Genomic DNA, 24,536 nt, shown 5'->3' on the forward strand with positions numbered 1-24,536 from the left:
TTCAGTGCTATATGGACAGTTAAGAGCTGCAGATGAAGGTGATACAGAATTTAATTTCACAAAAGAAATGAGAGACAAAACAAGAAACAATCAGTATTTGCTAAATGCCCTGTTTATTCTGCAAACAAGGCTTAGAAATGTATAGACACAATTTGTAGGCTGAGAAATCTCTGTGTAGTCGTGACCTCACAACTATACTTCTGCAAAAGCAGTAAGGACAGCGACTTCTGAACACATTAACCTACCACTGTTTTGTTTAGAGCGAACACAGTGAGAATGGATTCCTAACGGCCTGTTCCTCTAAGTGATCGTCGCAGTTTGCTGCTCTAGTCTTTAAGAACAAGTGGAGCCTTCACTTGAGCCGCCACCTCCTTGCCGTTCAGGGCTTCAACAATTGCAAGCGCAAACTCGAAGCTGGTCCCAGGCCCCCGGCTTGTAAGAATCAGGCCGTCCTTTTCCACACGATTCTCAGAGTAGGTGTAATGACCTGCAAAGTCGAAACAGAAAAGGTGACATCCTAATGGGCTATGTGACAAGAAAGACGATTACTTACCAATTAAATTCACTATTACAGCATATAAACCCAACACTGTAGCTAACCATTCAAAAACATTTACTAGGCACTCCAAGCTCTTAGAAGCCCACTACAAAAGTATTTTTAAAACTGTGCAGAGCAAAGGGTGACAGAAACCACTGTTAGAATGAAACAAATATGCGTAAGTTAAATGCAGCTGCTAAGACTTTAAGTGTTGGGGGAGACGTCGGTGAATGACAGTTACTCACATCACTATTTTACAACAAAGCTCAAGTGTCAATTCTGAAGTGCCGGGGAAGGGTGAAGGGATGCGGCAGCACTGAAGGCAGAAGCCACCCCGATCAACGTGGCGGCACGCACACCCTCTGATGCCTCAAAACAACCACAGCACAATGTAATGGAGGCAGGTATGCATGTGAGTGTGCGTGTGCAGGTAGAAACCACATTCACTCTCAAGGACTACTTTCCTTCTGCATCCCCACACCTCCAGGCCCGCCGGTTGGCTATTTCTTGGCAAATATAATATCAAAACTGGGACTCTTAAGCATGGATGCCCTGAGCTCTGCCCCTCCACAGCAGGTAGTTACCAGCCTCTCCACTGCACACAGAGCCTAACCTCCCTCCCCACACCCATCCCTATCACTCTCCCACCTGGAGCTTCCCTTACTGAATACAACAGGTTCTCTCCTGCTCCAGGAAGAACTCAAGGGCTGCTCCCTCCACCCAGAGACCAGCTCTTCCCAGTTCCTTGCTCCTTCAGTTTCAGCATCAACAAAAACCCCTCAGAGAGGGTATCTGTGACCACCCCCACCTCCCCAAATTTAGGTTCCTCTGTTGACTATCACCGCATTCTATTTACTGCCCTCGCAGCATTGATACAATCTATCACAATCTATGAACATTTCATTTCCTTGTTTACTGTTCACTCTTTAAAAAGGCTGGGTCTTCATCAGTCCCTGTCTGACCAATGATATCCATGGCACACAGGAGGCACCCCTGAAGTGTGAGGTCAAAGGCACCAAACACCATTCTTGACTCGATCTCCTTTCTCGCCTGTCCCCTGCTTTAAAGGGGAAGGATCTCTGCATGATTACAGCTCTCCCTTCCGGCACCCCTTCAAGCCATGCCCAGCACCCAAAAGCTAACTGTCCAGAGTGCAAAGCAGGGCATAGCCAGTTCCCCATGGAAAGCCCTTGCCAACTCTCTCCAGCACCTGAAGGTCACGCTGAACTCCATGTCACGGGGCCTGGAGCCCTCTGCGATCTGGCCTTTGCACAGAGACTGGGCTGGGACCAGAAGGGAGATGGAAAGGAACCTGCTGTCTGGGTAGGAGCTGGTGGTGTCTGCACTAGGCTGGTGACAGTGATCCAGAGGAAATGGAGGTTTGCAATGAAGTCCTAGGTGAGGAGGCTTCAAGGATGACTCCCAGCTGCCTGTCCCAGGTGACTGGATGATGGTGACACCACTCAGTGATGTGGGGACACAGAACAGATTTAGCGGAGGGGGAAGTGACAAAGCTCCTCTGTGAACTCCTGCTCTCTCCTGATGTACCAGCCATGCAGGCAGGCGGGTGGCTCTGGTCACCACAGCTCAGTGCAGACCTGAGAACACCCTGAGGGCACAGCTTTCTCTTCTTCCTTCTTCTGTTCCCAGTGCCAGGCACTAAGGAGGAGCTTAGGAAACGTCTGTTCAATGAACACGCAGAAAAATTCATCCGAAAACCTCCCTTCAAACAGAAGCACAGTGCTTCTGCTGTATTAATGAGCTTCTGAAACCACACAGTGTTCATTTCTTTTCCAAGGAGATTAACAATACCTATAGGAACTTGTCTTACTGTCATTAGAAACCAAGCCACCGCTGGTCGAAGGCAGCGAGTTATCTCAATTGATCGTTCATAGGCAGTTACTCCTTGTTCTACTCTATCTCCTCTTCTCACTACTGTGCTTGACTGATCTAAAAAATGTTAAAAATCAGGTCACCCACCAAAATAAATGAATAGAGTACATAAAAAATTTCCAATTTAACTATTGTAGAGAAAAAGAGGATCCCTAGTTTGAGGGGAAAAGGTTTATCATAATCTGGCCTCATTTACTGATGGTTAAACCAGGCCAAGACCATTTCAAATGCTAACCTAGAAACTGGCTGGGCTAGGTCTTCCAGAGCGACGGTGAGATGCACAGCTGAGAGTGGGACAAGGTGAGGCACAACTGTAAATGGTTCACTGAACAGTATCTTTGTGGCTAAAACAGTGCAAACAGGGCTTAAACTGGTTAAATATGCTTAAAGGTTCTACGGTTCTTGTTAGACTTTTAACCAGGAAAAGCAAAAGGTTTAAGGTTACCAACTGCCTCCACCTAGTGGCGAAGACAGAACATGCACCCCGTCAGCACCAGGAAGGTAGAAGGCACTGTGCGAACTTGAGGCTGGGATTGTGACCCTATAGCGAATTCAGATTTTATACTTCCCGTTCCAACCAGCAGAAGGCACTGATTTTTATTTCTTTATTTTTTTAAACCAGACTCCAAGTCTTAAAGTCTCTTCAGAGAAAAAGCAATGGGAAGCCGGACGTGGTGGCTCATGCCTGTAATTCCAACACTGGGACGCCAAGGCGGGTGGATCACCTGAGGTCAGGATTTCAAGACCAGCCTGACCAACATGGTGAAACTCCGTCTCTACTAAAAAAAAAAAACAAAACAAAAAACAAAAATTAGCTGGGCTTGGCGGCCAGTACCTGTAATCCCAGCTCCTCAGGAGGCTGAGACAGGAGAATCGCTTTAACCCGGGAGGTGGCGTGCAGTGAGCCGAGATGCATCACCGCACTTCAGCCTAGGTGAGAGAGCAAGACTCCGTCTCAAAAAAAAAAAAAAAAAAAAAAAAAAGGTGGGGTGGGGGGCCGGGCACGGTGGCTCATGCCTGTAATCCCAGCACATGGGGAGGCCGAGGAGGGCAGATCACAAGGTCAGGAGATCGAGACCATCCTGGCTAACACGATGAAACCCTGTCTCTACTAAAAATACAAAAAATAAGCCAGGCGTGGTGGCAGGCGCCTGTAGTCCCAGCTACTTGGGAGGCTGAGGCAGGAGAATGGCGTGAACCTGGGAGGCGGAGCTTGCAGTGAGCGCAAATCGTGCCACTGCACTCCAGCCTGGATGACAGAGCGAGACTCTGTCTCAAAAAAAAAAAAAAAGACAATGGGAGGGCTCAGGACACAGGTCAGCAACGACAAGCCTGAGGGCCGAGGCCAGGTTGCTGCCTGTTTTTGCAAATGCAGCTTCACTGGCACAAAGCCACCCTGCGTGTTTAGTACTGTCTGTAGCTATTGTGGAGCTGCAACAGTTGAGTAGCTGCCAGAGAGCTGAAGTCCTAGAAAGCCTGCAATATTTACTACCTGGCCTTTGGGGAGCAGTCGGTTGACCCCTGAGCAGAGTTCTGGGTTCAAATCCCAGGTCTGCCATTTAGTGGCTGTCTGACCTCTCAAAGCTTCACTTTTTGGTAAAATGAGAATGACACCAACCTAGCAAACAAACAGTACTCAGCAGTGGTGGCATGCAGTGGCGTTACAGAGGCTAGGTGAGGGCAGTCTTTTCACCAACAATCCTGAAGCAGGTTTATCCTCAGGCAACGGATGAGGAAACAGGCTCAGAGAAACTAAGGAAAGTTCCCACAGTGAGTGGGGAAGCTGAGGGCCACCCCACGATGCCAGGCTCCAGAGACCCTGCTCTTCAGTGCTCAGGTATGGGACCAGGCATGCAGATGCCATCAAACAGTGGACAAATGAGAAACGGAATCACACATTAGTTATAACCAACTTATTCTAAAATCGGAGGAATTAAAAGATTATGGGGACTGGGGCTGGTAGCACACACCTGTAATTCCAACACTTTGGGAGACCAAGGTGGGAGGGTCATTTGAGCCCAGGAGTTTAAGTACCCCCTGGGCAACATAGTGAGACCCTGAATCTATCAAAAAAAAAAACAAAAAAAAGAAAAAAGACTATGGCCTTCAGATGGGATTGCTTATCTGAAGTTCACAATGAGGACAAGGGCCTCACCCAGAGCAGACCCCCAGGTGATGACTGCAGCCCTACCTCTCAAAGTGTCCTGAAAGGATAGACATTTCAAGTATCCATTTCTTATAATAGAGGTTATTGACTAAATCCAACACCTGGTAACTTAAATGTGTGTGGGAGCCTTTCGCTACCACAGAGCAGGGGAGGGGCAGGAAGGCAAAACTGGATGCAAGGCAGAGGGCTGGGCTTGAGCTCTGGCCTCAGTCTCTCCTTGTTTGTGAAGCCAGGATGATGCCACCTGCCTTGCTGGGCACTGGGGACCAGGAAGCTCCACCAAGATAACGTAGGGGAACGTGCTTTGTAAACTCCGAGTATGAGCATCAACAATCTGATCTTTTTCTATGCCTGACCAACCTCAATGTTTTTGAGGCACTAAAGGAAAACAGATGCAACAGGCACACCTTCAGGTAGTGCAGGAGCGCGCTCCGCTTGAGTCTTCCCTCTGAAGACATCACAAAGGCAGCCCAGTTCTGTTCTTGCCATTTCTTTCAACCCTCTAAAATCCCTCCATGAGCTTAAAGTAAATTAAATTCCTACATTTAAAATGCCCAGAAACCAGAGACTTTTATTAAAAAGTACCAATTTTTTTTTTTTTTTTTGAGATGGAGTCTCACTCTGTTGCCCAGGCGGGAGTGCAGTGGCGCGATCTCAGCTCACTGCAAGCTCCACCTCCTGGGTTCACGCCATTCTCCTGCCTCAGCCTCCTGAGTAGCTGGGACTACAGGTGCCCGCCACCACGCCCAGCTAATTTTTTTAGTATATTTAGTAGAGACGGGATTTCACCGTGTTAGCCAGGATGGTCTCAATCTCCTGACCTCGTGATCCACCCCCCAACCCCGGCCTCCCCAAGTGCTGACATTACAGGTGTGAGTCACCGTGCCCGGCAAAAAGTACCAATTTTCAAACAGATAGTTTTAATGATAACATAGTACCTTTCTAGCAACTAAAATAAAACCATGAGCGGGGCACAGTGGCTCACATCTGTAATCCTAGTACTTTGGGAGGCCAAGCCAGAAGGATTGCTTGAGGCCAGGAGTTCAAGACCAGACTGTACAATATAGTTAGACCCTGTCTCTACAAAAAAATTTAAAAATTAGCCAAGTGTGGTGGCTCATACCCATAGTTCCAGCTACTCGGGAGGCTGAGGTGAGAGGATTGCCTGATCCCAAGAGGTGGAGGTTACAACGAACTGAGATCACACCACTGCACTCCTGCCTAAGTGACAGAGCAAGCCTCTGTCTCAAATACATTAAATAAATAAACAAACCATGGATTTTCAGGAAAACACTGCTCTGGATCAAATGTAACTGTATGTAGAATGTACAACAGCAAGAGAGAATCTCATGTAAACTGTGGACTCTGGATGATGATGTGTCAATGTGGGTGCAGATTCTGGTGCAGGATGTTGCTAGCAGGGGAGGCTATGCATGGCCAGGGGCGGGGGAGTGGGGAGTGGGTGAAGGTAGATGGGAATTTGGCTGTGAACCTAAAACTGCTCTAAAAAAATAAAGTTTAGTAATTAAAAAACATGCAGCATAATGAAAAGTGCATCACTTTTCAAAGGGAGCTCAGATATGCTCACAACGGCATTCAAGGATGTTCATTACGGCATGGTTTACAAGGGCAAAAGCAGAAAACCACCTTCGTGCCCACCCCCAGGAGAAGTTACATACAGCACGGCACATTCCAACACTGGACTAGCAGCTGTACTTAACAAGGATGAAGCAAATCTAAATCTACATGTGCTGTTAAAAGATAACATAAGATATAACATTAAGTTAAAAAAAGCAAGCTGCAGAACAATACATTTAGTAGATCTCATTTTAGTTAAAATAAAAAGGATAATGAGTATGTGATAGATAAAATTCTATAGGTACACAAGAAACTTTTTTTTTTTTTTTTTTTGATAGGGTCTTGCTTTGTCCTCCAGGCTGGAGTGCAGTGGCGAGATCACAGCTCACCACAGCTTTGACCTCCCAGGCTTAAAGCAATCATCCCACCTCAGCCTCCTGAGCAGCTGCAACTACCAGTGTGCATCACCATGCCTGGCTAATCTTTTTTGTATTTTTAGTAGAGATGGAGTTTAACCAAGTTGCCCAGGCTGGTCTCGAACTCCTGGGCTCAAGCAATCCACCCGCCTCAGCCTCCCAAAGTACTGGGATTACAGGCGGAAGCCACTGCGCCCAGTCTACAAGAAACTTGTGGTGGCACATGCCTGTAATCCCAGCTACTCGGGAGGGTGAAGCAGGAGAATCCCTTGAACCCGGGAGGTGGAGGTTGCAGAGAGCCGAGATCGCGCCACTGCATTCCAGCCTGGGCAACAGAGCGAGAGACTCCATCTCAAAAAAAAAAACAAACAAACAAAAAAAAAACACACCAAGCATATGGGCTGGGTGCGGTGGCTAACACCTGTAATCCCAGCACTCTGGGAGGCTGAGGCAGGCAGATCACGAAGTCAAGAGTTTGAGGCCGGGCGTGGTGGCATACACCTGTAATCCCAGCACTTTCAGAGGCTGAGGCGGGTGGATCACAAGGTCAGGAGTTCAAGACCAGCATGACCAACATGGAGAAACCCCGTCTCTACTAAAAAATACAAAAATTAGCCAGGTGTGGTGGAGCGCACCTGTGATCCCAGCTACTCAGGAGGCTGAGGCAGAAGAATCACTTGATCCCAGGAGGCGGAAGGTGCAGTGAGCAGAGAACGCACCATTGCACTCCAGCCTGGGCAACAGAGCGAGACTGTCTTTAAAAAAAAAAAAAAAAAAAAGAGTTTGAGACCAGCCTGACCAACAAAGTGAAACTCCATCTCTACTAAAAATACAAAAATTAGCTGGGTGTGATGGCATGCGCCTGTAATCCCAGCTACTCAGGAGGCTGAGACAGAAGAATCACTTGAACCCGGGAGGCGGAGGTTGCAGTGAGCCAAGATCACACCACTGCACTCCAGCCTGGGCAATGGAGCGAGACTCCATCTCAAACAAACAAACAAACAAACAAAAACAAGCATATACTTACCTCCATTCATCATTTTGTCTTTAGCAAGAGGGTGTGTTGTAACTTTACTTCCAAACCCTATTTCATGAGCCAACAGAGCAGTAGGACCTAAATATAAAAATAAAAAGATCTAAGTGCGGATATAGAAAACCCCATGTTTAAAAAATCGCCAATAGTGCCTGGCACTGTGGCTCATGCCTGTAATCCCAGCAACTGGGGAGGCCTAGGCAGAAAAATTGCTCGAGCCCAGGAATTCAACATCAGCCTGGGCAACACAGACCCCTTCTCTAACAACAACAAAAACTGCAACAGCAAAGTATTCTTCAAAATCAAGAGGCTCTTACCAAACATACAGCTACGATTCTGAAATGAAACACTTCCTAGTATGAGAGATAAAGTATGTTTATAACAAACGATTTGCTGAGCACATCCGGCCAAAGCACAGAAACTCAAAATACTTCAATAACCATTTACTCAAGAAGATTTACCTTGATACCAGCAGAGTATACACAGATAAACAAAATGTGCTCACCTCTCTCACCTTCCCCACCCCCAGAACAGGGACCACATATACCAGGAGTCCAAAGGAGGGGGAGGATCACTGGGGCGGGCTCAACTTCTTACCTCAATCTTAGTAAAAGGAAAAGATTTAGTTACATGCTAAAGGCAGCTGGTACTCTCTGAACTTCTGGATTTTATTGCTCTTTTGTAATTTTATTTTCTACTTGAAAATGGGAAATTAGGCCGGGCGCGGTGGCTCATGCCTGTAATCCCAGCACTTTGGGAGGCCAAGGCGGGTGGATCATGAGGTCAGGCGATCAAGACCATCCTGGCTAACACGGTGAAACCCTGTCTCTATTAAAAATACAAAAAATTAGCTGTGCGTGGTGGTGGGCGCCTGTAGTCCCAGCTACTCAGGAGGCTGAGGCAGGAGAATGACGTGAACCCGGGAGGCAGAGCTTTCGGTAAGCCAAGACTGCGCCACTGCACTCCAGCCTGGGCGACAGAGCGAGACTCCGTCTCAAAATAAATAAAAAATAAATAAATAAAATAGGAAATTAACACTTATTCATCCACCTATCCATCCAGGTATGCCAGGTGGTAGGATTAAAATGGACAGCACACTGTCCTTGAAGGAGACACCCTGTGAAGTGCCTGGAAGTGTGAGATATAAAGGCACTAGCATCACATTATGAAAGCTACTTAAGCAAAGAACCACATGGAAGTGTCAGTTAATGAAGTCTTTCCAAATTGGCAGGTCCTAACTTCAGATTTTTATTTAAATGTATTCACTGAAAATGGCCAACTTCAGGGAGGGTCACAAGCATATTGCATATGTAATGGTCCTAAATAAGGATTAAAAACAAAGATTTTATATACCTTTAATTGTTATTTCATCTTAAAGCTTTTTACAAAGTATTCATTCTACCTTTTTTCTCTAAGCTACACATACAAAAATTCTTTCTAAGGCCTCACATAACACTTAGAAGGATATGTTTCAGAACAGCACCTTGATCTTGGAAACACTTAGGGTGCCCTGGATGCCTAAGATCCTGTGGCACAGTTTGTACACTTTTAGTGTCAGCAAACCTGAGAGGTCTTGGTCTTACTGACCTTTCATTTTTCAACAAGACTACAAGAAAGGAGTTATATAATATACCACAAGCTACTCAGACCGTAGCTGTTACAAACAGGAAGATCACACAAATACTACCTAATTACATAAGCTTTCTGCCTAATATCAGGTGTCAGTTTCAGACTAAGTCCTGATTTATAGCTCTTAAATCAAAAGCCTCAAATGTCTCTTCTCCACGTTATTTTTACACACAAGACAGCTATGTATGGCAGCAAATTTTAAAAGTCTGTAATAATTAATTATCAATTTTTATTTGAATGGATTTATAAATTGCTTTTAATTTTTATTTGGTAAGAATTTAAGAAGAAATTCCTACATCATCTTGTATTTTAAAGTAAACTTTAAGAGATGATAGTACAGTGAGGAAAGTGATCGGTGAGCGAGAATTTTTAGGCTGCTCCCTTCAAGGTGGTAATAAAATCACTGCTACGATGTGAGTAAGTTTATGTTACAGTTGGATGCAGGAATTTACTGATGTCTTTCTTACTTATCATGGTAAGCTCATAATTACTGCTTTCTGGGGCGTCAGAACCCTATTTGGAATACTGGAGAAGAGACGTTTCACTCACCTAGGACCTGGGATTCTGATGGATGAAAACGCTCTGTACTCTGCACTACAGTGCAGAGGGTGCAGCTGACCACGTCCCCTTCTGCAGCCAACAGCACCACCCTGTGGTGACTTGCAAAATGACCACCTCTGCCGACCCCAGCTCCTCCAGGTGGCCAAGACCTCGCTTCCAGAGGCCTTATTCCTAGACCTGAGCATCTCAGCTGACAACTGCCCACTCCTCCAACTCCACACTTCCTCCCCCTCCCCCACTCAAAGTAAATATCATTTAATTTCCTTCTCAACATAGACTCCCTTCCAATTTGCATTCCTCATTCACTCAATATTAAGGACTAGGCTAATATTCTTTGTGTTCAAAATGTTTCCAATTCCTAACTGCAACATTTCAGAATAATCTTGGCTGGGTGCGGTGGCTCACGCCTGTAATCCCAGCACTTTGAGAGGCCAAGGTGGGCGGATCACGAGATCAGGAGTTCGAGACCAGCCTGGCCAACATGGTGAAACCCTGTCTCTACTAAAAATACAAAAATTAGCTGGGCATGGTGGTAGGCACCTGGAATTCTAGCTATTCAGGAGCCTGAGGCAGGAGAATCGCTTGAACCTGGGAGGTTGAGGTTGCAGTCAGCCGAAACTGCACCACTACACTCCAGCTTGGGCAACAAGAGCAAAATTCCCATCTCAAAAAAAAAAAAAAAAAAATCTTATTTTTCTGTTTGCCAATTTAAACGATCCAAATCTCTTCCATCACTCCTCTGTTCCATTCCCATAACCCTCATCTCAATTAGCTCAGCTCATCATCACATTTTTTCCTATTTTTTGTGTAGTGCCCACAACAGTGGTGCAGGATATTCAATGGTATAAACACACTGCCAGTGTGTTTTCTATTTTTACTGTTTTTTATATAATTTTTTTTTTTTTTTTTTTTTGAGACGGAGTCTCGCTCTGTCACCCAGGCTGGAGTGCAGTGGCACGATCTCGGCTCACTGCAAGCTCTGCCTCCCGGGTTCACGCCATTCTCCTGCCTCAGCCTCCCGAGTAGCTGGGACTACAGGCACCCGCCACCATGCCTGGCTAATTTTTTGTATTTTTAGGAGAGATGGGGTTTCACCGTGTTAGCCAGGATGGTCTCGATCTCCTGACCTCGTGATCCACACGCCTCAGCCTCCCAAAGTGCTGGGATTACAGGTGTGAGCCACCGCCCTTGGCTTATTTTTACTTTTTTTTTTTTTTAAGAGACAAGAGTCTTGCTCTGTCATTTAGGCTCAAGTGCAGTGGTGTGATCATCACATCTCAATGTAACTTCAAATTCCTGGGCTCAAAGTGATCCTCCCACCTCAGCCTCCTGAGTAGCTGGGACTACAAGTGTGCACCACCACACCAGGCTGATTTTTTTAAATATTTTTGTGTAGAGGTGGGGGGTCTCACTGTGATGCCCAGGCTGGTCTTGAACTCCTGGGTTCAAGTGATCCTCCCACCTCAGTCTCCCAAAGTGCTTGGATTACAGCTATGAGGCACCACAGCCAGCCTGTTTATTTTTTAATGTTGATTTAAAGGACTATAAGGCCCATGCTTCTTAGCATGGCATTCCATCCAGCCTCAGCACAAAACAGTAAGCCAAATGTGGTTGATTTTTTTTTTTTTTGAAACGAAGTCTCGCTCTGTCGCTCAGGCTGGAGTGCAGTGGCACGATCTCGGCTCACTGCAACCTCCGCCTCCCAGGTTCAAGCAGTTCTTGTGCCTCAGCCTCCTGAGTAGCTGAGATTACAGGCGTGCACCACCATGCCTGGCTAATTTTCACTGCAATCTCCACTTCCCAGGTTCAAGCGATTCTCCTGCCTCAGCCTCCCGAGCAGCTGGGATTACAGGCATGCGCCACCACGCCTAGCTAATTTTGTACTTTTAGTAGAGACAGGGTTTCAAGATGTTGGTCAGGCTTGTCTCGAACTCCTGACCTCAGGTGATCCACCTGCCTCAGCCTCCCAAAGTGCTGGGATTACAGGCGTGAGCCACTGCGCCCGGCCGTGGCTGATCATTCTGCTACTTTTGTGGCACAGGACAAACTGACATGCGGTTTTTACTTCCCACAGAATCATAAGGAAACAAACTCAGCCCAAACTTTCTTCCTTTGGTCAAAGCATCTAGGACTGAGGCTTGCTTCACAGCAGCAGAGCCAAAGAAAACCAAACTCAAGGATCTGTGACTTTCTCTCCAAAGAGGGGAGCAGCTGCTTGGGCGGCAGTGACTGCAGTGCCCTTTGGCAGAAATAATTACCTAAGCCTCAGGGCAGGTCAAAAGGCTAGTGGTGACTCTTGTAGTAAGCCCACGTACAAGACCTGCCAGGCTGGTCGACTTCTGTGGTTCTTCTCAGCCCCTAATGCCACGGTTCTCAAACATTTAGGTCTTAGAATCCCTTTAGCTTTTATGTGGGTTATATCTATGAACATCTGCCATTATTAAAAATTATTACTTTTTTTTGAGACAGTCTTGCTGTGTCACCCAGGCTGGAGTGCAGTGGCGTGATCTCGGCTCACTGCAACCTCCGCCGCCTGGGTTCAATAGATTCTCCTGCCTCAGCCTCCTGAGTAGCTGGGATTACAGGAATGCATCACCATGCCCAGCTAGCTGCCCAGCTAACTTTTGTATTTTTAGTAGAGACGGGGTTTCACCATGTTGGCCAGGCTGGTTTCGAATTCCTGACCTCAAGTGATCCTCCCACCTCAGCCTCCCGAGTAGCTGGGATTACAGGCGTGCACCACCATGCCCAGCTAACTTTCATATTTTTAGTAGAAACGGGATTTCACCACGTTTGCCAGGCTGGTTTTGAACTCCCGACCTCAAACGATCCGCCCACCTTGGCTTCCCAAAGGGCTGAGATTACAGGCATGCGCCACCGTGCCCGGCCAATTACTTTTAATGGCAAAAACCACAATTACTTTTACACCAACCTAATAAAACTGGGAAATTTTTAAAACACAATAATAGATGCTCAAATGATGGTATCATTCTACTCTGATGTCACTCCTGAAAGACTGAGAAGAAAAAAGGCAAACATTTTGTTTGAAAGACATGGTCTCACTCTGTTGCCCAGGCTGGAGTGCAATCATAGCTCATTGCAGCCTCTAACTCTTGACTTCAAGTGATCCTCCCATCTCAGCCTCCTGAGTAGCTGGGACTACAGGCATGCAGTACTGTGCTCGGCTAATTTATTGTTTGTTTGTTGAGATGGGGTCTGGCTATGTTGCCAAGGTTAGTCTCAAACTCCTGGCTTTCAAGAGATCCTTCTGCCTTGGCCTCCCAAAGTGCCGGGATTACAGGCATGAGCCACCACACCTGTCCCCTCAGTAGTATCTGCTTTGACCTTGCAAGTGCACCAAAAGAACATTGAGAACCACTGACCGAATGTATCAAGTCCCCAGGACCTCTGGCCCATAACTTCTTTTGAAAAGCCTACTGTATTGAACAAAATAGCAACAGCAACATGTTTTGATGTTGATGTTTACCAAACCATCCATTCATTCGTTTATTCATTCACTCTTCTGACAAATATTTATTTTATTTTATTTTATTTTTTTGAGACAAAGTCTCGCTCGTGTCCCCCAGGCTGGAGTGCAATGGTGCGATCTCGGCTCACTGCAACCTCCACCTCCAAGGTTCAAGCGATTCTCCTGCCTTAGCCTCCCGAGTAGCTGGGATTACAGGTGCCCACCACCACGCCTGGCTAATTTCTGTATTTTTAGTAGAGATGGGGTTTCACCATGGTGGCCAGGCTGGTCTCGAACTCCTGACCTCAGGTGATCCGCCCGCCTCGGCCTCCCAAAGTGCTGGGATTACAGGCGTGAGCCACTGCGCCCGGCCCTGACAAATATTTAATGAAGACCTACATAACAAGGAAGGTGCTGGCAAAAATTACAGCATGGGAAAAAACCAAGATGGCAGATCATCATCTGATATGAAAGCAACAAGAACGGATCTTAAAATGGTTATGAGAAAATAAAATATTACTAAGGTACAAAGACAAGAGGACATCTGTGAAGCACCAAATGTCCTTGTTCCAAATTATGTGGCAGATAATACGGTGCCCAAGATCACTCGGTACTGAGACAATCAGAAATGCCTGAGAAGCCAGCGGAAAGCACCATGGGGCTTCTGAATCTGCAGGGCAAGCACAGGGCAGAGCTGCTGTGTTGATGTTTGACGGATTTTGCTGATTGTGTGCTGGCACAAAGACTTTCTGGCACAGAGACTTGCTGTAACAAGCTGTTTACTGAATTCCAGAGGGCCTTATTTTCCTCCAAAGTCAACCAAACACGGGAAACACTAAGTTTCACAGCATGTAGACCAAAGTCATGGAGAGGCAGAAAACAGAACAATTGTCCTCATCTCTGAAATGACACCAACTTCATGCCACCCAAACTAAATACACCAACACAGATGCCCTGCATGCTTTATGAAGGGGAAGAGCTATTTGGAATCAAACCATCGAATGAAAGCCTACCCCACCCACTAATGACGCTGCAACACAGGCTGCCCCTGCACGTCACCTGCACAGATGGCGGCTATCAGGCCCTTCTGGTTTTCCTGCTCCTTCAGTATCTCCTTCACAGCAGCAGACTAGTGAAAAGAAAACCAAAAATACATCAAGTTATCATTAAGCCACTAACCAATCACTCACTAGGAAACTTTGGAAGAATCTGATTTTAGTTTAAACCACAAGCTCTCTGACCTATTTTCCAACAATATTTCTAAATCATTGGTATAAAAACAATCAAAATGGTCTATATTATATTCTTAAACCCAAGCAAAGCATTTCTCATAAGAGAAATGCATTCTTCCACATTTAAAGATCAGAAGAAGCAATTTGACCCTTGCCATTTTGTACTCCAGGGAGAAAGAAACGGGAGGGAGGGAATGTGGTGTTTTGGGTGTTTTCAGATGGCAGAGAGAGGAACAGAATCTAGCAGGAAAAGATCCCTTGTGTCCGACACAACCCACTTCTTGAGTGCTTCTGGCAGCCCCAACTCTGCCTGCTGGTGTGCCCCTCACCCTGGCCTCTGACTCCTCACATACGACTTAAAATGAGGAACGATGGTCTCTGCTGATGGCATCTGTCATTCCTGCTGGCAGCCCTAGCCCCACAGCCTCCCCCAGTTAAGACTCTGAGTAGACAATTTGCCCTTCCCAAAACACAAAATCTGATCATTCTTCTGCTGGTGGAAAAAAACTAAATCATCTTACTTTGGACTGTATTCATCGACATCTGTTCATAACGGTTCCACCAATTCAGCTTACTTCCATGGCAACATTTTTTTTTTTTTCTGATAAGACAGGTTCTTGCTTTGTTGCCCAGGCTAGAATGCAGTGGTGCATTCACAGCTCACTGCAGCCTCAAACCCCTGGCCTCAAGCCATCCTCCCACCATAGCCTCCCGAGTAGCTGGGACTACAAGGGTGCACCACCGTGCCCAGCTAATTAAAAGAAAATTTTTTGTAGAGATGAGCTCTCGATGTGTTACTTAGGCTGGTCTCAAACTCTTGGCCTCAAGCAATCCTACTGCCTCAGCCTCCCAAACCACTGGGATTACAGGCGTTGAGCCACTGCACCTGACCTCCATAGAAAATATTAAAAATGTTTTCTTGAGGCCAGGCGTGGTGGCTCACGCCTATAATTCCAGCACTTTGGGAGGCCGAGGTGGGCGGACCACGAGGTCAGGAGTTTGAGACCAGACTGGGCAACATGGTGAAACTCCGTCTCTAATAAAAATACAAAAATTAGCAGGGCGTGGTGGTGCATGCCTGCAATCCCAGCTACTCAGAGGCTGAGGCAGGAGAACTGCTTGAACCCAGGAGGCAGAGATTGCAGTGAGCCGAGATTGTGCCACTGCACTCCAGCCTGGGCGACAGAGCAAGACTCCGTCTCAAAAAAAAAAAAAAAAAGTTTGAGTTAATGCTACAACACCATTTTGTTAATTTTAGTTGTTTCTATTTTTTTTTTCACAGCCTCCTCCCTGAAATATCTGAATAATAACAAAATTAACAGAACACAAGCAGATGCTGAAATTCTTTCGTTTTTCTTCCCCCCCAGCTTTATTGAGGTATAATTGAGTAGAATTTTTACCTCAGATAAATTCTGTGCACCCAGATTACCTCCTGGTAGAACCACCACATCATATGGTCCCTGTAACAGTTTAAAACATAAAGGAAACAAAAACATTTCATTTCAACTGTGCATTAAAGTGACAGTCCAATAATACTTTCCTATTTTAAATGTGGGAAGTACAGGAGATAGCCTATCTGCCAATAGAACAGTTAAATAAATTAAGGTGTATCCACATGATGGAATGGTGTTTTAACTACAAAAAATGCAGAAAACCTGTATGTAGTGACATGCAAGGATGTCCATGCTGCAGAGTAGCAGGAGTAGTATAATCTCCTTCCTGTAAAAGACAAGGATATACATATTTGTGTGTAGATGTATGCATGTATGTGTACAATCATCACAAGCACCCCCACCCCACATATTGTGTATACGGGTAGTCACAGACAAAGGAAGACACTTTAGTTGCTAATGGGAGTAGTGTGGGATGGGGCAGAGGGAGAATGACAACAGGACACTTAACATTTTGACTTTATATGTGTCTATATTGTTCGAATTATTGTTCAACAAGAATGTACATGAACAACTTAAAAAATTCATAGAAAAACAGGCTGGGCACAGTGGCTCATGTCTGTAATCCTAGCACTTTGGGAGGCCGAGGCAGGCAGATTACCTGAGCTCAGGAGTTCGAGACCAGCCTGGCCAACATGGCAAAACCCCCATTTCTACTAAAAATACGAAAATTAGCTGGGCATGGTGGTGCACACCTGTAGTCCCATCTACTTGGGGGGTTGAGGCAGGAGAATCGCTTGAACCTAGGAGGCGGAGGCTGCAGTGAGCTGAGGCTGCGCCACTGCACTCTAGCCTGGGCGACAGAGCAAGACTCTGTCTAAAAAAAAAATAAAATAAAATTAATAGAGAAACAAATTTTAAGTAAAAGGCACAAAAAATTTTTCTTAACTTTATGAAAAATGTAATGGGGGGAGAATTTTAGTATCCTCCCAAAAAAATCCTAGAAATCTAATTAATTTCAAACTTCCTGAAATTACAAAATGGAAATTGTTTTAACAATACTTTAGGACTTTTTATTTATTTACTTATTTTTCTTTTCTTTTTTTTTTTTTTTGAGACAGAGTCTTGCTCTGTCGCCCAGGCTAGAGTGCAGGGATCTCGGCTCACTGCAACCTCCGTCTCCCGGATTCAAGCCATTCTCCTGCCTCAGCCTCCCAAGCAACTGGGATTACAGGTACCTGCCACCGTGCCCGGCTAATTTGTGTATTTTTAGTAAAGACGGAGTTTCACCATCTTGACCAGGCTGGTCTCAAACTCCTGACCTCGTGATACACCCATCTCGGCCTCCCAAAGTGCTGGGATTACAGGCGTGAACCACTGTGCCTGGCCAACAATACTTTAGGACTTTAAAAAGTGGTTAAAAAAAATCTAGTCATTAAACAAATTACAAAATAAAAATGTATTATGTATTTAGTGCAACCTATAAAATTTTTCTAGAGACAGGGCCTCACTCTGTCACCCAGGCTAGAGTACAGTGGTGCAATCATGGCTCACCACAGCCTTGAACTCCCGGGCTCAAGCAACTCTCCCACTTCAGCCTCTGCAGGAGCTAGGACTACAGGCATGCACCACCACAGCCAGCTAATTTTTTTTTATTTTTGTAGAGACAGGGTCTCACTACATTGCCCAGGCTAGTCTCGAAACTCCTGGGCTCAAGTAATCCTCCTGCCTCAGCCTCACAAAGTGCTAGGATTTCAGGTGTGAACCACTGTGGCTGGCTTAGAATCACTTTTAAGACCATAAACATCCTACTGTTGATTCAAAACCAAGCAAAGCTCAAAACTCAAAAGAAAATGTATAAAGTATAGAATTTATTTTACTCCTTTTAGAATCTGCACTGAAAAATAAAAACACACAAAAGGTAACCACTTCCTTAAAAAACTACAGTAAATAGAACTACCATATGGTCCAGCAATCCCACTACTGGGCATGTATCCAATGGAAAGGAAATCAGTATACTGAAGAGACACCTGCACTCCCTTGTTTACTATACCAATAGTCACACTAGCCAAGATACAAAATCAACCTAGGTCCAACAACAGATGAATGCATAAAGAAAATGTGGCATTTATACACAATGGAATACTATTCAGCCATAAAAAAGAATGAAATCTTGTCATTTGTGGCTACAAGAATGGAACTAGAGGACATTATATTAAGTGAAAGAAGCCAGGAATAGCAAATTAAACACTCCATGTTCTCACTCATATGTGAAAGCTAAAAAAAAATTGATCACATAGAAGTATAATGTAGGACAGAGGATATTAGAGGCTGGGGAGGATAGGAGAAAGTGGGGATAGGGAGGGATTTGTTAAAAGATACAAAATTATAGCTAGATAGAAGGAATAGGTTCTGGTGTTCTATACCCCCATAGGATGACTACAGTTAACAACCACATACAATTTCAAATAGCTAGGAGGATACTGAACGTTCCCAACACAAAGAAATGTTTGAGATGATGGATATGCTAATTACTCTGATCCGATCACTATACATTATGCATGAAAACATCACATATCCCATGAATATGTACACTTATTATCTGTCGACTGAAAATAAAGGTAACCACTGTTTTAAAATGCCCAGACATCATATGACAAAAACACAAACAGAGATGAAAAAAAGTATTATTGTTATTTTTGAGACAGGGTCTTGCTCTATCACCCATGTTGAAGGGCAATGGCACAATCATAGTTCGCTGCAGTCTTAAATTCCTGGGCTCAAGCAATCGTCTAGGCTCAAGTGATCCTCTTGCCTCAGCCTCTTGAGTAGCTAGAACTATAGGCATGCACCACCACGCCTGGCTTTTACAAATTTTTAATTTAAAGAGAAACAGTCTCGCTATGTTGCCCAGGCTGGTCTCAAACTCCTGGTCCCAAGTGATCCTCCCACTTTGGCCTCCTAAAGTGCTGGAATTACAGGTGAGCCACTGCACTTGGCCTGGAATATTTACTTCTGCTTGTCACTTTTAATTTGTTTCAACAAATCATATGTAAATACCAACAGTCTAATTTTCTACAACCCAGTAATGAAAAATCTAAACTTATTAGAAAGGATTAAACTTTTTCCTATGTATCTGAGGACAGCTTGGCCCAGGGAACCGCACTCCAGGTTCCTCAGCAGTGTACAACCAGCCATCTGTGAGCCGACTCTGCCTCCTTTCCCGCCATGACCCTGCTGTCAGAGGGTACAGTCCACACTCCTGTCACCCTGACCCCATGACGGAGTGTGCAAAAGCGCCTGTGGGGGAGCATGTTTCTGAGGAAAGGGATGCTAGCTTCCAAAAGCGTCCATCGTCCTTAAAGGTAAGAGCCATAATTCTAAAGATACTGAAAAAAGAACACAACTACAGTGGAACTCTGAAAGTATCTTTAGAAAAGATAATGGCCGGGCATGGCACATGCCTGTAGTCCCAGCTACTTGGGGGGTTGAGGTGGGAGGATTGCTTGAACCTCGGAGGTTGAGGCTGCAGTGAGCTGTGACTGCACCACCGGACTCCAGCCTAGGGGAGAGAGCAGGACCATTCCTCTAAAAAACAACAATAAAAAAAAAAAAATAATAATAATAATAAATGGAAAACGTGGCAGTTGATTTACATCAGGTAAAAATGTGTAATAGAAGGCAAGGATGCCTGTGTAAGCCAGAAAAATACTGATGGGAAAACAATGCAGCCATCCATCTAAGCACCAACCCACCCATCTGGCCACACATCCAATCAGCCACCTACCTACCCACCCAGCCACCCACTTACTGAGCACATTCTGTATCAAGCAATTGCCACATTCTACGGATACAGAATAGAAAGACAAAGTCCTCACCCTCTTAATCTGTCAGGGGAAGACATTCAAGCAAAATAATTTTCTAAAATGAGTCTGTGCTAACAACAGTCTTAGACATTTCAAGAAACAAAGAAGCCGTATGAAGGAACAACTCCATGTATGGCTTACAAACCTCTTTTTTTGCATCTTCAAGACTGGCATCAGGACAAATGACCACATCACGGCTACACTGTACTGGGTCTTTTCCAGCCAGACCTGCAATGGTGACCTTAATCTACGAGAAAGACGTTATATTTAGGAACACTGAAACATATATTCACAGTAACATGTCTTTAAAAAAAAAAAAAAAAAAAAAAGAGATGGGGTCTCACCTTGTCACCTGAGCTAGAGGGCAGTGACACAATCATAGCTTACTGTAGCCTCCAGCTCCTGGGCTCAAATGATCCTCCTAATTCAGCCTCCCAAGTAGCTGGGATTACAGACATGAGCCACCACACCCAGCTAGAGTAACATTTACACAGCTGCCCTGTATTTGAAAGTAACATGACAGGAAATACTGCACCACAACTATACCAAATTTAAGCTAATACATTGGCTAAATATATTTAATAACTAGGTCTACCCTGGTTTGCCTGGGACAGACCCTGCTTATAGCTGCTTTCCTGTACTTTGTGGGACTGGAACACCCTTTCTCCCACAAATGTTCTGGTTTGGGTGACCAGTTATATGATCATCCTATTAATAACTCATCTTGCAAGTTTACTGTTGCCATTTAAACCTCATGTTATTTTTGTAAAATAGAAATGCAAGTCCAAACAACGAAATACTGCTTTATCTTTCAAAAATTTTTAAAGTCAACAATACCAAGAGCTGGCACTGGGAAAGTGGGAATTTTCCTACACTGCTGGTGGGACTACAAACTGGGACACTGGAGAGCAACTTGGCAAAACCTAGTCATGCTGACTACGGGCTGTCCTTCAGCCTAGTCATTCTACTTTTAGATTTATAACCTGGAAAAATTTCCACACATTTGCACAAGGAAACCTACACAAGAATACTTATTACAGAATTGTAATGCTGTAATTAGAAGAATGGGTAGATTGTGGCATTCAGTGCAACACCAAGCAGCAATTTTAAATGGATAAACTGAATCGACATGTATCTTCATTTCTGAGAACCAGAGGAGTATAGGGTTAACAGACTCTGGGGCCAGGCTGCCTAGGTCTGAGTTCTGGCTTTTGTACTTACTATGTGACGTGGGTACATTATTTATGTCTCTGTGCCTCAGTTTCTTCAACTGTAAAATGAGGATGGTGATATCTAACTCACGGCGTTGTTGTAAGGTTTATCGGCACTTAGAATGATGGCTGGCACAGAGTTAGTTCTACTTCACTGTTCACTATTGTTAGAGAGAGATAATACATAAACACGCAAAATGAGAACCACGGTCAAACGCTACCTTAAAGACATATGTGGGGGCGGGTGCAGTAGCTCATGCCTGTAATCACAGCACTTTGGGACGCCGAGGTGGGTGGATCACGAGGTCAAGAGTTCAAGACCAGCCTGGCCAAGATGGTGAAACCCCATCTACTAAAAATACAAAAAATTAGCCAGGCATGGTGGCGCGTACCTGTAATCCCAGCTACTTGGGAGGCTGAGGCAGAGAACTGCTTGAACCCAGGAAGCAGAGGTTGCAGTGAGCTGAGGTCACACCACTGCACTCCAGCCTGGGCCACAGAGCAAGACTATCTCAAATAAAAAAAAGACACACATGCATGGATACACAAGAGCGTGAGGATAGCAGTTATCTTTAAAGAAGGAAGAAGGGGCATAGGATTGGAGAAATTTACAAAGGGGGCTTCAAATGTATTTCTTTGAAGCATTTGCTCTTTAAGAAATGAGTCTGAGGGGCCGGGCATGGTGGCTCACGCCTGTAATCCCAGCACTGTAAAAGGCTAAGGCTGGCAGGTCACTTGAAGCCAGAAGTTCGAGACCAACCTGGCCAACATGGTGAAACCCCATCCGTACTAAAAATACAAAAATTAGCCGGGTGTGGTGGCGGACACCTGTAATCCCAGCTGAGGGTGAGGCAGGAGAATCTCTTGAACCCGGGAGGCAGAAGTTGCAGCGAGCAAAGATCACACCACTGCACTCCAGGCTGGGCGACACAGAGAGACACCATCTCAAAAAAAAAAAAAAAAAAAAAGAAAAGAAAAAAGAAATGGGTCTAAGGACAGTGCAGTGGCTCACGCCTGTAGTCTTAACACTTTGGGAGGCCTGAGGCTGGTGGACAACTTGAGCTCAGGAGTTGGAAGGCCTGAGGCGGGTGGACAACTTGAGCTCAGGAGTTGGAGAGCAGCCTGGGCAACATGGCAAAACCCTGTCTCTATAAAACATACAAAAATTAGCCAGGTGTGGTGGCATCCATCTGTAGTCCCAGCTATTTGGGAGGCTGAGGTGGGAAGATGGTTTGAGCCCAGGAGGCAGAGGCCGAAATGAGCCAAGATCTTGCCATCGCACTCCAGCCTGGACGACAGAGCTCAAAACAAAAGAGAAATGGGTGTGAAGGAAATATGGCAAGACATTAACAAGCACTAAATGTGAGCAGTGGATCAACAGGTATTTATTCTTGTGTAATCTCTGAAATTTTGTGTATATTTGAAATATTTCATGGAGCACTTTGAATATTTTATTCAAAATGATTTAAAAATCCAAAAACATTTAAAACAGGAGTGGCTAAAAATCGATGTGGGACTTACCCCAGCTCGCCTCATGACATCTACAGGGATGACCGTCTCCATTTCCTCTGCTCCTTTAGCCAGGATGACCAGAGCTCTTTTGGAAGCCATTTTTATGTTATATGTTTAAAAGGCTTAAAAAAAAAAAAAGATTTCAAAAAACTTTCACTGCAACCTTGAGATACCCCAAAATTTAAAGTTTAGGAGCATTTTCAAGCAGAGTGAGTACTTCCTAGGGAAATGGTTTTCATAGACAACTGAGTACGAAAAAAGCAACAGTTATCTTAACGTTGATTTGTATAACAGTTTTAATTGCTCTGAGATGAAAACATAATGAGGGTGCTCAAAGGTGTAGTATTGCTTAGATTTTCTTCTACCATGTTCTCTTAAATCCAACTTTAATAATATGTTGCAAATGGGGTTTTTTAAAACACAAGTACGTGGGTCTCCTGCATTTCACACAATGTGGGGAGACAGTCTTTTTTGAAGCACTGTTTCAGAGAAACGACTAAACTGAATTTCACGGGCAAAAATTTAAATGTGGTCTTTCGCAATTAACCTGTAATTTTTTGGAGGGAATTTTTGTTTTCTTAGTTATAACTGTACTAAAAAATTGTGTGTGGGGGTCAACAGTGTTAAATGTCTGAACACTTTTTTTAATAACTGAGAAAGATGGAAATCCCCTCACTGAAGTCAACCCAACTACATTCTCTCTCTCCGTGCGGAGTTCTCACTGCCAACGACAGCAGCTCAACGAGGTTCCAAATTTTTTTTAGCCTATTTAGAGGTTATCTGGAGGGTTTACCGTCCACGCAAAACAGAGTTTAATAAAACGGTTAGCCAGTTCCATGCCGGCGAGAGGTTAGGCAGAAAATTCTGGACGCTTCAGCGTTGCCACCACGCTGGCGGTCAGTCAAATCCAACGCCAGCGACAGGGCCCCACTGGGGAGGCCGGAGGCGAGAGCGGCCCCGATCCAGGCCCCGCGCCGGTTCTGAGCCAGCGGGACACCGTCCAGCGCCCCCACGCCGCCCAGAGCCACGGCCCACACATGCGCCGCGCCCCCGCTGGCCCTGACCTGCACCCCGCGCCTCTTCCTGCGGACGCGGCGCCCCGGCCCGTAGGGCACCACTCACCCCACTCCAAGCTGAAGGTGAACGCACGCCAGCACGCACGCGCGCCGTCCGGCCGCCCTCAGCCCCACACTGCGCAGACTCACTCACACCGCCATGGCATCACGCTGCGTCACGTCCGGCCTAGCCTACCTCGGACTGAGGCGGGGGTGGCACCGGGGAGTTTCTAGCTGGACAGCCCTGGGTGAGGCGGCTCGCTCCCACATGGAACCCCCCACGAATGGCACAGTCCGGCCTGCCCCGGCGCCCGCGGGACTTAACAGTCTCTACGGCCAACCCCCGTGAGGAGCCGGTCTCTGGAGCTGCCGAGGGACTGGGGTTGTTGTCAGAGGGGTTCGTTAGTTCGCGCTCCGTGCACGCCTGCTCCATTTGCGTTGTTCCTTTTCTGGCGCGCCTTCCCGTTTCGCCCCTGGTCTGTTAGGACTGTGATCCAGGCCTCCCTGGACCTCTCCCCATCGCCTGGTCTCCCGATCTCGGGCGACTCTTCCGCATTTATTCACACCCGGATGTCTCAGGGGTGTGAGTTTTTTTCTCAGCATTGTTTGTTTTTTTTAATGATCCTGATGCTGCTGCACCCACAGGACTAGAGCAATGCTGAGCACATAAGTCTAATAAGTACCAAGTTGGTCAGATGTATTTACATCATAATCTCAAGTTGTATTTATTGATATGTAAGAGACGTATGTGTTTTCTGGGCACATGTGCTATTTTGATACTTTCATGTAATGTGTAATGATTAAATCAGGGTAAGTGAGATATCTATCACCTTAAACATTTGTCTTTATACTGGGAACATTCCAGTTACTCTCTTCTATAATAACATTTTTAAATATACAACAGATTACTGTTAACTATAGTCACCCTACAGAACTCTCCAACACTGGGTCTTATTCCCTCTTGAGGAGAGCACAGATCACCTGG

At 45.4% G+C, this 24,536-nt stretch overlaps 1 protein-coding gene across 4 annotated transcripts; it reads right to left on the reverse strand.

Moving 5' to 3' along the window:
- Positions 1-96: 96 nt before the first annotated feature.
- On the reverse strand, positions 97-23,743 carry PARK7 (Parkinsonism associated deglycase). Of its 4 annotated transcripts, none has more exons than XM_054441022.2 (7): positions 23,619-23,743; positions 22,506-22,618; positions 19,919-20,020; positions 15,917-15,976; positions 14,344-14,413; positions 7,620-7,706; positions 97-487 (listed from the first exon to the last, which is right to left on the reverse strand). In XM_054441022.2, the coding sequence occupies exons 2-7, from the start codon at positions 22,593-22,595 to the stop codon at positions 327-329; spliced, it is 570 nt and encodes a 189-aa protein (XP_054296997.1). In that variant the 5' UTR covers positions 22,596-22,618; positions 23,619-23,743; the 3' UTR covers positions 97-326. The 4 variants fall into 4 exon arrangements, with proteins under 4 accessions (XP_054296997.1, XP_054296991.1, XP_054297006.1 ...); XM_054441016.2 differs by having other exon boundaries at positions 23,561-23,696; XM_054441031.2 differs by lacking the exon at positions 19,919-20,020.
- Positions 23,744-24,536: the final 793 nt, after the last annotated feature.

The sequence above is a fragment of the Pongo pygmaeus genome, chromosome 1 (assembly GCF_028885625.2).
Source record: "Pongo pygmaeus isolate AG05252 chromosome 1, NHGRI_mPonPyg2-v2.0_pri, whole genome shotgun sequence".
Taxonomy (NCBI): domain Eukaryota; kingdom Metazoa; phylum Chordata; class Mammalia; order Primates; family Hominidae; genus Pongo; species Pongo pygmaeus.

Coding starts and splice junctions, on each gene's coding strand:
- PARK7 (XM_054441022.2), bottom strand. CDS start 22,595: ATGGCTTCCAAAAGAGCTCTGGTCATCCTGGCTAAAGGAGCAGAGGAA. Junction 15,977..19,918: donor TTGAAGATGCAAAAAAAGAG/GTTTGTAAGCCA, acceptor AAACTGTTACAG/GGACCATATGATGTGGTGGT. Junction 488..7,619: donor AGACAAAATGATGAATGGAG/GTAAGTATATGC, acceptor TCGACTTTGCAG/GTCATTACACCTACTCTGAG.